The sequence below is a fragment of the Chiroxiphia lanceolata genome, chromosome 4, assembly GCF_009829145.1.
Source record: "Chiroxiphia lanceolata isolate bChiLan1 chromosome 4, bChiLan1.pri, whole genome shotgun sequence".
NCBI classification, from domain to species: domain Eukaryota; kingdom Metazoa; phylum Chordata; class Aves; order Passeriformes; family Pipridae; genus Chiroxiphia; species Chiroxiphia lanceolata.
In genome coordinates, this window is record NC_045640.1 from 9,268,909 (window position 1) to 9,283,901 (window position 14,993).

At 48.4% G+C, this 14,993-nt stretch overlaps 1 protein-coding gene across 1 annotated transcript in view; it reads left to right on the forward strand.

Moving 5' to 3' along the window:
• Positions 1-14,787, forward strand: part of NAT8L (N-acetyltransferase 8 like) — a 35,771-nt gene extending 20,984 nt beyond the window's left edge. Inside the window, exon 3 of the mRNA XM_032686364.1 lies at positions 6,802-14,787. Within this exon, the coding sequence (XP_032542255.1) occupies positions 6,802-7,169 (368 nt within the window). The 3' untranslated portion in view covers positions 7,170-14,787. The remainder of the gene's footprint in view (positions 1-6,801) is intronic.
• Positions 14,788-14,993: the final 206 nt, after the last annotated feature.

Genomic DNA, 14,993 nt, shown 5'->3' on the forward strand with positions numbered 1-14,993 from the left:
GCCCTGCATTTCACCAAGGATGGAGGAGAAGGAGGAGGGAGAGTTGCCTCAAGTGCTCAGTAGTTCTTCTGCTCCCTCTTCAAAACCCAGACAGGATAAAAGGGCAGGGATTTAAATGGCATCAGCCACACACAGCCATGGCACAGCCAGCTTTGGGCTGGGGGCTCTGTCCGCTTGCTGCCACTCATAGTCTGTCTCACTGACAGTGATGTATATAAATAGTGCTGGCAGGAGGAGAGGCCAGACACTGAACTTCGGGGCTTTTTAATGGGTTATCTGTAAATAGGTAATAATGGCACTGCACTGTGTCCAGTGCAGGATCCCCTGGTTCCTTCTGTACTGCCCTGCTTGAATCATCCCTGCTTGGCTCAAAGGGCTGCTGCTCTGGCCAAAATCACATCAAGAGATGGCACAGGAGGCTGAATAAGTGACTCCAAGGGCAAATATTTAAAGCTTCATGATGGGACAGCGTGTTGCATTTCCTGTGTCCCAGTGTTTCCATGCAGAGGTGTCACACCAGGTTGTGCCATAGAATGTCAGCAGGTTGCAGGGAGGAGTCGGGGGCATTCGGATCTCTGGGATTATCAAGGCTGTCACTTTTGGGAAGCCTTTATGTAGGTATATTAAGAACAAGGGACACAGGCAATTGCAGATCCTGTCCTATGGAAAGCATGGGGATGAATTTGAGTTTTTTTGCTATTTTGATTTTTTTTTTCCCCCTTTTGCCTCTTTGTAGAAGCCTGAGGGAAATGTAGGAGAGGGGTGTTTGCCTTGTGCAGGATGCTGCTTCTCCCAGCGAAGCCCTGAAGACACATACTGAGCCTGTGGGTAGCCTCCCTCCCCATCCCAGAGCTCACACCTGCATGTCACATCTCTGCCACGGATGCAGGTTCCTATTTTTAATTTTGGAAGGCTTGGCCTTCCAAAAGAGTTTCTCTTACTATCAGCTTCCTTTTTTCACAGTGGCCAGTCCCTGGATGCTTTCCTGGCTCTGCTATAAGCATGCAGAGGAGCTGATGCTCGCCTGGTGCCTTCCCAGCAGTGGCAGTGGTAACTGCTGAGCATCTCTGCTAGTCCTCTCATCTGGAGGGTGCTCCAAGGACATCACCTGGGACAGCTTTGAGCCAAGAGGGGAATTGCTTATACTTGTGTCACTGTGACATGCCAAAGCAGAACTGAAAGTCACAGTCAGTGCTTGGAGGGATATTGCCTTGAGAAGTTGCATGTCTGTCTGGAAATTATGTTCCACAAATAAGCCTCTGAGAATTAATGACAGCTCTGCTGCAGGAGATAGTAATGTACCTCCGAAGAAAGAGGGAGAAGACTGGGCCTTTCATACATACTTCCAAGGAAAACTTCTTCCCATCCGTGCAAAATTAGCACCAACAGTCAGTGGTGGCTGCAGGAGCTGCTCTGTCCCCTCTCCAGCCCTGAGAAAAGTCACTCCTCAGTGTGTAGGTGCTGGCACTAGGGAGGACCCAATTGTGAGTTCAGGATGTTTGGCAGAAGCAGAGCTTTGCTTGTTCTTGTGGGAATATTAGAATTGTCTAGGAAACAATGGATTTGAAAAGTACCTACCTGGAAGACAGAGCTTTGCTTTTTCAAAGCAACACATTGCTGTTAAATTCTGGAGTTTGGGGTAGTGGTCCTTGAGTGCTGAGTGCCTTAGGAAAGGTGTGGGAACCTGCTATTGTCAGTCATGTAGGACTCAGGCTGGTGGGAAAGGCTGATGTCTCTCTGTTCCCCTCTCTTCTTGCAGTACTCTCTGCTATTGCTTTTGGCTCCAGTCTTTCCACCCATCCACCCACTGGCCTTTATTCATCAAAAGGTGTAGAAGAATTTGTAGCAAAAATAAATGAATTTATTTTCACCCACCATCCATCCTTGTCGGCTGTGTGGGGGAGAGCTGTGCAGCTCATGACAGTGGAGGAGGGTGGGAGAGCAGGTTTGCAGGCACAGCCAGAGAATTGCATGGCATGTCCTCCTTGGCAGGAGTTGGGAATAAGTGGCCAGCGTGCCACCACCGCTCCAGGGAAGTCCTCGGGGTGTGGCACCAGCAGCAGTGTGTGGAGCCTGAGGGCAGCCTGTGCTTTAGGAGATGGGTGGGTGGATTAGAAGAATGCTCTCTTTTGGTCTTCAAAAGCTGGGAATCATCCTTAAATTTAGAGAAGAAAGACACTGCCATCTTGTATGCTTTCAGGCCCTGGGTACCATGAGCTGAGGAACCATGTCTGACCTTGCTGTGAAGCATAAACAACCCAGAATCATGTTCCTTGTTACATACATCAAAGCCATTTTGTGCCTTTCTCATAGGTGCTCTATTGAAAGCTTCTCTGGGCATCCTGTTCCAGTGCCTCACAACACCATCATTGTAAAAAGGTTTCTTCCTTTATTATGTCTTTTGCCTGTAAGTTCCTGATGATGTGTGGTGAGGCAGCAAGCTGAGGGAGTGGAGAGAGCTAAGCAAGGTGGTGGTGCGTTTTCCATGGCCGCTTCTCCTCACTTTTGTAGTTGGCAACCCTGAAGGAAGCAGAGAACAGTGCTGCAAAGAGGCTTGGTGTTTGGCTGGGAACAGCTCATGCCTCTGGAAGGTACTTCCAGTGCTTCAGAGTGCTGTTCATAGGGCAGCTCTAGTTACATGCAAGACATCCATGAAGAACAGATCTTGGAGAGAGCTAGAAGGGCTTTCTTTGGATGACCATAGTGATGGCTTGGCAGGTGGACTGCAAATGAGGGTGAAGGCAGAGACAGAGATGCTGCCACAAGATGAGTATCTGAAAGGGGTAGGGAGAGTTGTAGCTGTCAGGGTCTGTGTTTATCTTTGCAGCAGTGATTATTTTCAGATAGCATGTGAGAGAGTAAAACGTCAGCTCCTGCTATTAATAGAGCTGCAAACAAGGCTGTTGCTCATTACTGACAGGTGAGATGTGTTAGTTTGTTTCATCCTAGGTAGGAAACAGTTCAAAACCAAGCTCTGAATCAATCCCCTCGGTCAAGAAAAGGCGGGGAGGAGACACACACCCCCCCCAAACCCTGGGGTGTGGCAGTGCAGGGTGGTTTTCCCAGAGTGCTTCTATGCTGCTCCAGAATAAGTGCTACTGGAAGAGTGGACATGGTGAGGAGCTGCAGCTGGCTAGCATTTCGGAAAACCTGGAATCATAGGATAGTTTGAGTTGGAAAGGACTTTTAAAGGTCATCTAATTGAGTTTAGGTAAAAAGCAAACTGAAGACCTTCAGCACTCCTGCTCTGAAGCTGGAGGGTTTTACCAAAGGAGAGAAAGTCTCAGCCCAAGGTCAGCAGAATGTGGTGTGATCCCAAGACAGCTTTCAGTGGCAAATCCTCTAGGCAGCTGCCTAAAGGAGGGATTTGACAACCCCACAGGGGAAAGCTGTTCCTAGGCTTGTAGCCACCTTTGGGAACTTGAGGTGTCTTCAGTAAGGTGAAGGATCTGGCCACCGGTGATCCTTGGAGCAGATGCAGACACGAGGTGGGCAGTAGGGTCGAACTTTTGGGGCCTGGTGGTGCTGGTGTAAGCGAGAGCTGCACACGACTCATGTTGTTTGAGCAGATGTGTCCTGTCTGTGGCTAATTATAAGCGTTATGTGCACAACACACACTGGGAGATGTGCCAGATACTGTTTCTTTTCACGTTGAACTCAAAATCATTATAATTAAGCTTTAAAGTTGTAAGTAAAAACTAACAAGGAGCACAGCTTTGCTGTCATCCTGCTTGCAACCAGGGCCAGTCCCTGCTGGGAGGGACAGAGGTGGGGGTATGGAAAGGGCAGTCAGAGGAACTGGAAATGTGGAGGTTTTGGGAGTCTGCTGTGGTGGATATGTCCAGATTTGGGGTTTGAATAGGTAGAATACCCCAAAGTACTAGAAATGTGCCGTTTTACAAATGTGGGAAGTGTTGCTGAGTGAGCTTTAGCAGCCTCTCAGGTTTGGTGGGCAGAGACAGAGAGGAGGTGTTTGCTAAGAAGGGAAAGCAGGGAATAAAAATGGGAAGCAGTCACGGAAGCAATTGTGTAACCTTAGGTTGAGAGGAACCTAGGTTGTGTCTCTGGTTTGAGGAAGTCGAGACAACCTTGCTGAAGAAGCAGCTCCAGGAGGAGTTGCTGCCCATGGGGCTGGATGAGGGGGATGTGACAGCTGTGCTGCTGGCTGCAGCTCAGGGGATACCAGCTGATGGCTGCTTTGTGGAGCTTTTTGGGGCTACCTCACAACTGGGTGGGTGCTGGGGATGAACCTCCTTTTGAGACTGCACCACAGGAGCAATGGCCATGCATGTAGGGGTGAGGATCCCTGCGGCCCTGATGTTGTGGTGTGCTTGCCATGTGGCCAGGGGTGTGATGGATGGGCTGGGGAGTGCCTTGGGCACCACCACCACGTGAGGAACAGTGTAAAAACAGCAGTGAGCTCTCTACCCTGTGATTTGTATTCGGAGGGAGGGCGGCTGCTGGGTTTCAGTGCTTGTAGGTGTTCATCTGGGGTCGTGTCTGAATAAATTACTTTGTGAGATCCAAGCGAGCACAGGGGAACAAGCCACACTGTCAACGCAGCAGTGGAGTAGAGACATCTTAACTGCTCGTGATAAATGGGTCAAGATGGGCCCCGGTGTTTTAAAAATTAGCAGTTGGCCTAGATAGCAGCAGCAAAATGACTTGCAGGGGGAACAAAAGTGAGCGTCGCTGGAGCTGTGCATTGCTCTGAAGTTGGGGACGAGCCCGGTGTGCTGGGGTGAACCTGGGCTGGTTCCCCACCCTTTGTTTGTACCTGGCTCTTCCTTGGCAGCTGTGCTGTGTTGCAGGGAAGCGGGGAAGACCTTGGCCCGTTTCTTTCTGATGGCTTTGTGGAGTCACAAGGTGAATTTGTCCTGCAGGCAGCAGCTGGGGAGGCACCTCCCACTGCCCCTCCAGTGCTTTGCTTTCCTCCAGTGACAGAGTACTCTGAGTTGTTTTAATAATTTTTTCCCCCCAGTTTTGTAGAGGAAGTGATGCTGTGCACCCCTGAGCACCCACCTGGGCTGTTTAACTCTGGTCTTTACAGAGATGTGTCGTGCATTTGGGTTTGGTTGATTGGCAGGGTTGGTGCTAAAGATGGAGCTGCTGCCCAAGTCATGTTCTCTTATGCTTAGCATTCTGGAAGAAGGCCACTGCCTGCACCAGGGGTTTCTCCTGTGGTGGGGTCCTCTTCCCCTGGATGAAACCATGTTGCTCCAGAGCACTGAAAGTCAGTGCTTTTCTTCTGGACAAGACACCTCACAGCAGAGTGACTGTGCTGACCCCCCTGTACCCCAAAAGCACAGCCTATTCTTTAAGCTGCATCCTCATCCCCAGAGCAGTGTGCCCACTGACTAATGCCAGTGTAACTGAGGATGGGCTGGTTTTGCTTGCTGAAACTATGGGGGTTTGGCCTGAGTTGCTTGAGCACAGTGTTTCCAGCTTATGAGAGGCTCTCACCTGGCACAGGGCAGCAGAAGAGGAGCAGCAGTAGCTCCAGAGCAAGGGGGATCTGGCCACAAGCACCCCAACCTGCAGGGAAGGAGTGGGTGAGCCTCATCTTGACTGTGCACAGGAGATGCTCTTTCTAGGAGATGTTAATGCTGTTTTCCCCTGCTGGTGCTATGCTGCCATTAATGGTCCCAGTTTCTCACTACCAGCATCTTGCTGCCCAGTTTGGATTTTCTGTTTGAAGCTGTCTTAGGCAAGTTCTGCACTGAAATCTCGAAGAGGAGAATGTACTTACATATCTGACGTGCATGGAGAGAGGTCAGAAATAAGCCAGGCAGTCACTTATTGAACTTTTCATGTCAGGTCCTTGTGGATGGAGAAGCAGGTGGCGGGAGGAGCAACTGGGAGTCCTGAGAAGTCAGGACAGCTATTGCATCACACCTGAAAAGCAACATCCTCATGAGTCCCAATGTGTCTGCCCCACAGCAGGCACAGCTTTCCCCAACCTGGGGAGGCCCCACCAGCTCCTCATCCCCCACCACAGAGGCTCCCATCCTGTTTTGAGCTGGCTCCCTGCCTCTCACCACAGCACTAGGGAAAGAAGCTCAGCCTTTCCCCATCCTCACTGTCATTCAGTTGAATCCTACCCTCTTACATCTCCAAATATGCTTTGTGCACTGCCCTGTGCTTCTCCCCCATGAGCTCCTGCCTGCGAGCGCTGCCCCTGCTCTCTTCAGAGACCACGGGTCTGCCCAGAGCACATCAGCAACTCTCAGCTGGTGAGTCCAGCCCGATGACGTCCTGCCCATGCCTCAGGCAAGCTGTTGACCTGGAGATGAGAGGCTCTGAAAAGTGCAACCTCCAGTAAAGGAGGATTTTGGCAGCAAAGAACACAACAGGCTGCCTGTGCCAACCCCTCATCACAGGGTGTGATGCAACAAGCAGCCAGGGTGGGTTTTGCTGTGCTGAGAGGGATCTGGGACTCGCTGCAGTGGTAGGACAGGAGAGTGCGACTGCGAACAGGTCAGAAGTTGCCCACCATGTACCACCATTGGCTGGGGACTGTTTCCTGTCTGTGAAGGCAGCTAAATGCACTTCATAACACCTGGTCCCTGGGAATCTTCCTTTGGTTCGTAGGGACTTTGCTATGCATTTTCCTTGGGAAAGCAACATTCCCTTCACTGTGTCAAGAGAAAAGAGTTTGGTCCTTATTTATGGAGGTCGTTAGTCCCCATGTGTGACAGGTGTTTTTGGACCCCAAGCCCTGCTCCCACTTGTATGTTTGGCAATGGGCACTCGTCTGTCTGGGATGGCTGGTGACTACATGTGCTGCTTTATCTCCCACAGGCTCCTGCTTCTGGGTCGCCGTCCTGGACGGCAACGTGGTGGGGATCGTGGCGGCGCGGGGCAACGAGGAAGACAACACGGTGGAGCTTCGCCGCATGTCTGTCGACTCCAACTACCGCGGCAAAGGGATCGCCAAGGCCCTGGGCCGCAAAGTGCTGGAGTTTGCCATGCTCAACAACTACTCCTCTGTCGTGCTGGGAACCACGGCCGTGAAGATGGCAGCCCACAAGCTCTATGAGTCCTTGGGGTTCAAGCACGTGGGTGTCGTCGAACATTATGCCCTGCCAGGGATGACACGCTCCTTACTGGAGAGAATGTTTTTCCAGGTCCGCTACCACCGCTACCGCCTGCAGCTGCGAGAAGAATAAAAAAAAAAAAAAACCAAAACCCCAACCAAACAAACGAGAAAAAAAAAAAAATATTTTTTTTCCTCCTCTTCCTCCCCCTTCAAAAATAATAAATTACCCTTCTGTTTCTCATCACCGTTGATTTGCCAATTTTGGGTTGAGTTTTTGTTCCCTCATGTCACCTTTTGGTTTGCTCCGTTCAGCTCGACGGGCCGGCCCTTCCTCGCATGCTGTAGGTGGTGGTGCTGGGAGTCCTGCGACCCGGCGGGGCAGAGCGGAGCGGCGGCCTCTCCTTCCCAGGTACCTCCGTAAAGCACAGAAACTTAACTGCAAAATAGTACCACTTGCTCTGGTGTACATAGTCTTCTCCTTTTCCAAATGTAAGATAATATAACATAGTGATGCATTCATAATAGTGCAGAAATATTACTTGAATGCAGTTTTCGGTATTTCACGCACCAGTAAAGTAGAACACGCATTCGTCCTGCCGTTATTTACTGGTTAATAGTTTTCAAAGAAAAGGTGGGGGGCAAACCCCGCCCCCCCTGCCCCAACCCGCTTGCTACAATGCATGAAGAGGAAAGCGCGTGCACGCACTCAAACACATCGCACTGCCACCACGGCACTGGTGTTGCACTTTTTTTGGATGTGCCTCATTCTGCCAAATGCCTGAGAGACCCTGGGTGCATCCGGTAACCACAACTCCGCTCCACCTCCCCCTCCTTCCTAAGCCAGCACAGACTCGGACCGGCTGAACTGAGCCCCATTGTACCATAGCGTGAAGTTAAGATCAAACCTAAATATCTCCTGCGCTGTTCCGTAGCCACGTGTAACCTGCAGTCCTGGGCCAGACTCCGCATGTGCGTTGGACTTTCTCTTTGCTGCCTTTTGGGGGGTTTTTTGTTGTTTGTTTTTATTTTATTTTTAAGGGTTATTTTGTTGTTGTTGTTGTTATTTTTAGTTTTGGCTTTTGCTGAATGGTGTAGTTGAGGCGTAATGGAGGCTGCAGTTCCTATGGCAACACGTTTGCACATTAATGTGCGCACCAAATCTCACCACTTCAGAGAAGCAACGTGTGACAGATAATAGCATTTTGGGGAGTGCCGGGGTGGGGGGGGGGAAACGTACTTATTATCTTAACCAGCTGCTTGTTTGATAAATGTAGATGGCCTCACTGCAGCCTTCCATCAAAGGTAATTAACTGCTTTAATGATGTCAGATTTGTGAATTGTACAATGCAAAAAGCAATGCAAAGCAGATTCGGCATGTGTCTGTACCCAGTATGTATGTACAGTGCCTGCCAACTAAAGAATAACCAAGACTACAGCTTCTTCTAGCCTGAGATATCAACTTTTATAACTTATTTAAACAAATAGCAACCTTGCATGAATTATGTCTTGGGGAAAAAGATCGGTAGGTTTTAATTTTTAAAGCGTGGTGTCAGAGGTATTACAGTAAACCGTTTCTGGCTGCACTTAATTTGGGGTGGGTAGAGGGGTTTGGCTCAGCTAATACATTTAAAGGGAAAAAGCCCTTCAGTTCCTGGGGAAAAAAAATAATTACTATTTTATGAAGTATTATGTGTGTGTTGGGGGGGTAACCCCACCACCTTGTCATGAACTTGGTGAAAGGGTAGAGCATGTGTTAACTATGCTTTCACTTGCAAATACAATGGAAACATCAGCGGGAGAGCCTTAGAAGGAAGGAGCCATGGAGTGGAAGTGGGGGCAGACAGCATGGACCTTGGACAGGGGGTGCTGTCTGTCTCACTCCTGCTGGGAGCTGCCCTTTCCTCTCCAGGCGAAAGCTTTCCCAGCACTGAGACATGGCCAGTGATGCTGAATGAGAGCAGAGGGGAGGGGATTCACCCCATCCCTGCTGGGCCATGGACCGGGCACTGATGCTGGGGGTGGAGGAGCCATTTGGCACAACACCGGTAGCGCTTTCAGTGGTGGGCTTGGGCTTGGTCCAGCCTGTAAGGAGTTGGAGGGACAGAGTCCCAGTGTGTGTCCCAGCAATAAGGGGGGAGAAATAAGGATGGTGAAGGGCACTGTAGCAAGAGACCATGAGTTTAATTAACAAAATTTCTGTATGGGGCACTATATTTTTAAAAGTCTTTCTATGCTGTACATTTCTCCTGAAGCTGAAATAATGTACTGTTGGTAGGGGTTCTTGTATAGTGTACAGAAATCGGCAGAATATTTTCTTGCTGCATTCAGTGATTTATTAACCGAAGTAAAACAGACAAATGTAAAGTGTTAGCAAAAGCTGAAAGAAAAACAAAACAGTTTGTGCCTTTTTTAGTTTATTTTTCTGTTGCTATATAATCACTGCACTAAAACCTTTCCAGAGGGAAAACAGAAACAAAAACTAGTCTTTTAATAAGGGAGGAATATGTAAAGCCTAAATTGAGCATTAATTTTTTTATTAGGATATTTAATTAAAATAATGTTGCTGGTTTTATTTGATACCTGTGCCTTTGTAATAAAACTCCACATCCTGTCAGAATATCCAAAACTGGAATAAATCCCACCAGATCCCACAGACGCAGAAGTACCATCAGGTTACCAGTATTTTCTTTTAATGCGTGTAAACCTTAACTGATGATATTACAGTATCTGATCGCGTAATACCTGTTGATTTTCCCTGGGGAAGAGGTGCTTTGGAAAGGTATGGCTTTCAAGGTGCTGTCTGCACTCCTCCCCCAGCTGGAGATGCACAGATAAGGATTGAGTCATTGCCACTTGGCCGGTAGCTGCCAAGCAAATTTATTCCCTTAACGCTTCTGCCAGTTGCTTTGTGACCAGGCTTTTTGGAAGAAATCCAGCTGGTTGCTCCCAGCTCTCCAGCCAGGACAGCTTGTTTCTGAAGGAAAGGGCTGGCTGCCAAATAGGCTGGGATTTGCTCTCCTCAGAAGACAGAGAGGGCTTCCAGGGCTGCATCCCCTGTAGCAGTGGTGGGACAGGGGTACACGTCCTCTGGCGTTGTTGCTGTTCTCCCACCCAGAGCTGCTCTGAATAGGATTAGGCAAGGTTGGACTTTAAAGCATCAAGTGATACTGTTGTTTTGTCTGCATTTAAGGGAAGTTTCCCTAAATGTGATAGCTCAGGCTCAGCTCTGGAGCCACACAGTTGCCGCTCTGTGTGTCCCCGGGGCTTTGAACCATGCCAGGCTCTCCTGCTGCCCCCAGGGCCCAGCCTGCCTTGCCCCTGCTGCCTGGGTGAATGTACAGGTAGAGCACAGTGCACCTTGCAGGGCAACGTGTTGAGGCTGAGCTGCCTTTGGCAGGTCCATTTGTCTGCTCTGCCTCTTTCAGGGTGTGCTGGTTTAAACAATGCTGCATGGAAGAGATCCCACAGCTCGTCATTTGTGACCCCCAGTCCTGGCTTTGCAGCCCCCCTTGGGAAACTTCTTGCTTCTCCTGCCCCCGATAGCTGTGGTCAGCACAGCCCTTTCTCTGGGCCTGAGCATCATCTCCGGGGTCTTCCCATCCCAGTTCAGTGGCTGGGCGGGTGTGGAGCAGCACAAGATGGTTGTGGGTTTGGTTTTGTTGCCAGAAAACCCTTTGATATCCTATTGCCGGTTCTTGAGTCTTGATTAGCACAAAGTCTCATGTCACTGTGAGATGGGAGGGGAGGCTCCTGATTTATTTTTGTGATTTCTCTTTCAAAGGATAATTCTGGCTGAAGTGTGAGGAAGAGTAGAGCATCTCTTGGGTTTGGGCCTCAGTTGGTAAATGTGGTGGCCAGTAAGACCACTTCAGATTTAGGTGGAGGATGTGTTGGAGATGTGAAGGCACTTCCTCCAGCTGTGCCAGGTGCCTGCTCTTACTTTGCAGTGCAGATGGGCTGTCACAGCCCCCTGCCCTTGTGCTGTGTGCCAGCTGGTGGCACAGGGGGTGCAGTTTCCTCACCTGGCTTCTCTCTCCTTAGCATGGGGCTTTTTCTGCTAATCCCTGTGCAGTAGGCACTGCTCAAGTGCCCTCTACTTGGAGGGGCCTAGGACAGAGCCCTTTCTCCCTGAGGAAGGAACCAGGTGTGATGTCCAAAAGTTAAAAAAAAAAAAAAAGTAAAAAAGGAGGGAAAAAGGGGGAAATTGCATTGCTGTGGCAGAGGTCCAAGGCCTCAGGGCTGCTCCAGTCCTCCAGCACAGCCTGGGCCATTCCCTGTGGAGTGAGTGGGAACTCCCTGCACATCCTGAGCAAACTGGCATCTCCAGCACATGTCATATTTGGCAATAAGCTCTCTGGGAAGCTTGGCCCCTGAACAGATCCAGGCCAATAACGCTAAGCAATGAAACCAACAAAGTGGTTTCTAATCTATCTTGAAACCCTTAAATTCGTATTTGTTGTGAATTCACACTGTGGTTTCTCTCTGTGAATCAGACAGCACCTGCAAGATGCTTGGGAATGGCAACTGTTATGTGTCTCTACTGGGAGGTGCAGAGAAGATCAGGGCATTGCCTTTGGAGTGTTGCCATCAGCCGAAAGCCACTCTTTTCCCTCATCTCTCTGTCCCCATGTGAGAGCCTTTACCTCTCTCCAGACGTGCTGCAGGCTGTACCCATGCACAGGACTGAGTGGCAGGACCTGTGCTCTTCCCTGCAGCTTGGGCAGCAGCCAAGAGAGTGGGTGCTGCTGCAGGGAGGAGAGGGGGTGCCTTGGCTGCAGGGCTTTTCAGGCTGGAAGGAGATAGCCAGCTGTGACCCTGTCAGGGACAAACAGGCTTGTTTTTTAAGATGTTTGTTGGAAGCAAGATGAGTTTAACAGTGTTGAAAGGAGACCATGTGGGTGCTCTGCTCTTCAGGTGCGAGGTGCAGCAGCACTGCAGGGCTGAGCTGGTTGTGTGCAGTGGGGGTGGTGTGGGGCACAGAGGCAGGACTGCCCTTTGTGATGCTGCAGTGGTAGCTGCACCCCCGAAACTTGTGTCACAGCTCGCAGGGCACAAGTTGTTCTGCTACATTCAAGATAGATGCATCTAAATTCTTAAAATCCCCAAGGGCCAGATCTGCATCTGGACTTGTTTCAGCATTGCCTTTCAGCAAATGCAGGGGGCAAATGACCCTGAGGACATCTGTCCCGGGGGGTTGGGACCTGGGGAGTCATTTCCCCCCCACACTCCCCTGTTGTTTATTGTCATGGGAAATGAGGATGATGCTTTAGGTCATGATGTCAGAATTTCTAAGTCCCTCTGTAGAAGAGGCAGGACTAAGGGTCAGCAGGTGGCTGTTGGGGACAGTCTATGCCTTGTGGGGTCCTGGTGCTGCACACCTGAGAGCAGAAGGTGTTTGGTGCCTGGGGGGCTCAGGCCCTGTCCTTGCAGTGGCCAGCTGCAAGTACAGAAAGTCTCATGATCAGAATTCCCAAGGGAACTGTGGTTTTGCAAAGCCTTGTCACAATCCTTGCTGCTGCTGATCTGTACCCATCCGTGATGCAGGTCTGCTGCCTTTTAATTTGCCAGATTTGCTGGCTGAGGTGCAAATGGATAGAGACTGACTGCAGGGAATTCCGAACTGCCAAACACACAAAGTCAGGAACCACCTCTGGTTACCTCTGAATTAACAGTCTCATTTTTGCTGTGCTGGGGCCTGTGTTTCATTAGTGCTAGTGTGATACTGTTGGTATGCACTCTATTTAATAAAGGCATTTTAATTCCACACTAATGGGAGTCTTGCAGTGGAATATACTGTACCATGTAAAGAAAACAAAGGAATACTAAGTGTTAAATAAGCTTTAAAATGCAAAAGGATAATTTTCTCTTTTTTTTCTCCCTCAAAATACATCCACACAGAATCTTGAGAAAAAAATTGGTATGCTCTTGCATCCCCCAGTCCTAGAGACTATGCAACAGAGCTTATGTTTATTTCCTACCAAAACCTGCTACCTTAGGGGTGATTGGGAGTACATTTCACTGAAAATAAAATGAGAGATTAATTTGAACAAGTGAGAGTTTAGTCAAAACACAGTATTGTTTAAAATAACAAGCTCTAAGTCAGCTTTTGGAGTTTGATCACTGTTCAGTGCTGTCTTTGTATTGCACAATGGTCACCTGCAGGAGAGAATATGCTTTTAACATCTAAATAGTAGAAGACAGACTTAGTGAGACCAAGAGCATAACAAATACATGATACAACTGTAAATTTATTTACAAGTAACACATTTGAATGCAGAAGCAGCTACTGCTATATAAGCATAATGAACTTATAGCTAACATTGTTTTCAATTTCTTTTCCTCCAAAGCTTAATCCTTTTGCCTTGTAATATGTATATTTGATTTTTTTTTTTAAATGTAATTAGGTTTAACAAAGCATCCGTTGCTTTGTGAGTTGTACTTATGATTGTGCTGGGCCGTTAGCTTTAAGCAGTTTATGTGCTTGTGTTATTTTATTAAAGCAAAAGTCTTCTTGAGACAAAAGCGGTAAAGGAAAAAAAAATATTTTTTTGGTAGTGTTAAACAGATGTGTGGTATGCATTTGGAAAATGTCCGATGTCAGTTGAAAAAAAAAAAAACAACAGGCTAAATTGCTTACCGGAACTGCTCACATTTAAGGCAGTGGCTTATTCACTCACGCCTAAATAGAAACTTGGATTCCCCCAAACAGCCTCTTACTCTGCATCTCTTCACCGTTGTACAAGACTGATGTGAAATGAGTCTTGTGTTTTCTATGTTCAGCATAGTATGTACTGTACTTTGTAATGGGAAGTGGCTACAAGTCCTCAAAGAAAAATGAAACATATTCTAAAACAGCAATAATTATCACTGTAAAGCAAATGAGCACGTGGGGGAGAGCCCAGGGAGACAGTTAATGAAGGTGATACCATTAGGAACATGCTGGCATCAGTGCTGTTGTTGCACCTGGGGAGCAGGATTAAGTACTAGAGAAGGCCATCCTGGGACTAGACATCATCTTGGCCAAGAACTTGCCCATGTGGGGTCCCTCCACCTGAGTCACTTTGAGTCTTATGCAGCGCAGGTTTTTCACCAAAGTTTTAAGGGCAAGTTATTGTAAATACCGTTCCTGGTGGGAGAGGCAGACATAAGGAAGAGCTGTCAGTCACACAGAGGAAGGTAAACGTTCATTGCCACAGTCTTGTACCCCAGTGTACTCTGCTACTGCACAACTGGGGCTCCACAACAGCAGAAAATAGAATAAATTACTCTAATTTTCTACGGAGGGAAGCAGGAGTCAGCTCTGTTGGAAAGATGTTTGTATACTGTCAAGGTATCAACACACACCTGTTCCTCTGGTGTGGCAGGATGTGTTAAGATGTGTCCAAGTTATCCCTTGATGTGCTTTAAGCATTTGAGCTCCAACTTACAAAGCTTATCCTGTGAGAGGGTGTGGTCTCTCCGTCTGCAGTGGGCAGAGCCCTGGGAGCCAGCCAGCTCTTGAGGGGCAGCAGGGTGTCCTCAGGCAGGGGCAGGTGAGGTGCTCTGGACAAATGACTTGTAGGTACTTAAGTTCTGTTCCTGATGGCCGCTGTAACTGTGAAAATTAACCAGACCTGCTGTGATAAATTTGGTTATATAAGGTTTATTTGGTTAATTTTTTATAAGTGAAAACTGAAAAGATGAAAGAGAATTGTAATATGAAAGCAACTGCTGTAAATAATGTACGAATGAATAAAATCTAAAACTTATGTCAGTTTTTTCCTAAACTGTATTGCTGTCAAGTTACTGACACCACAGTGCAGATGGTGCCTGCGTCTCTTCCAGCTCCCCCTCCAGCATGGGCAAACACCACTCCTTCCTGCTTCCATTGATAAATAGGAATATCTTTGGGTGTCTCATGCATGTCCTTGGATTATATTTCCATGCCATTCCAGCTCATATGAACACATTCAGA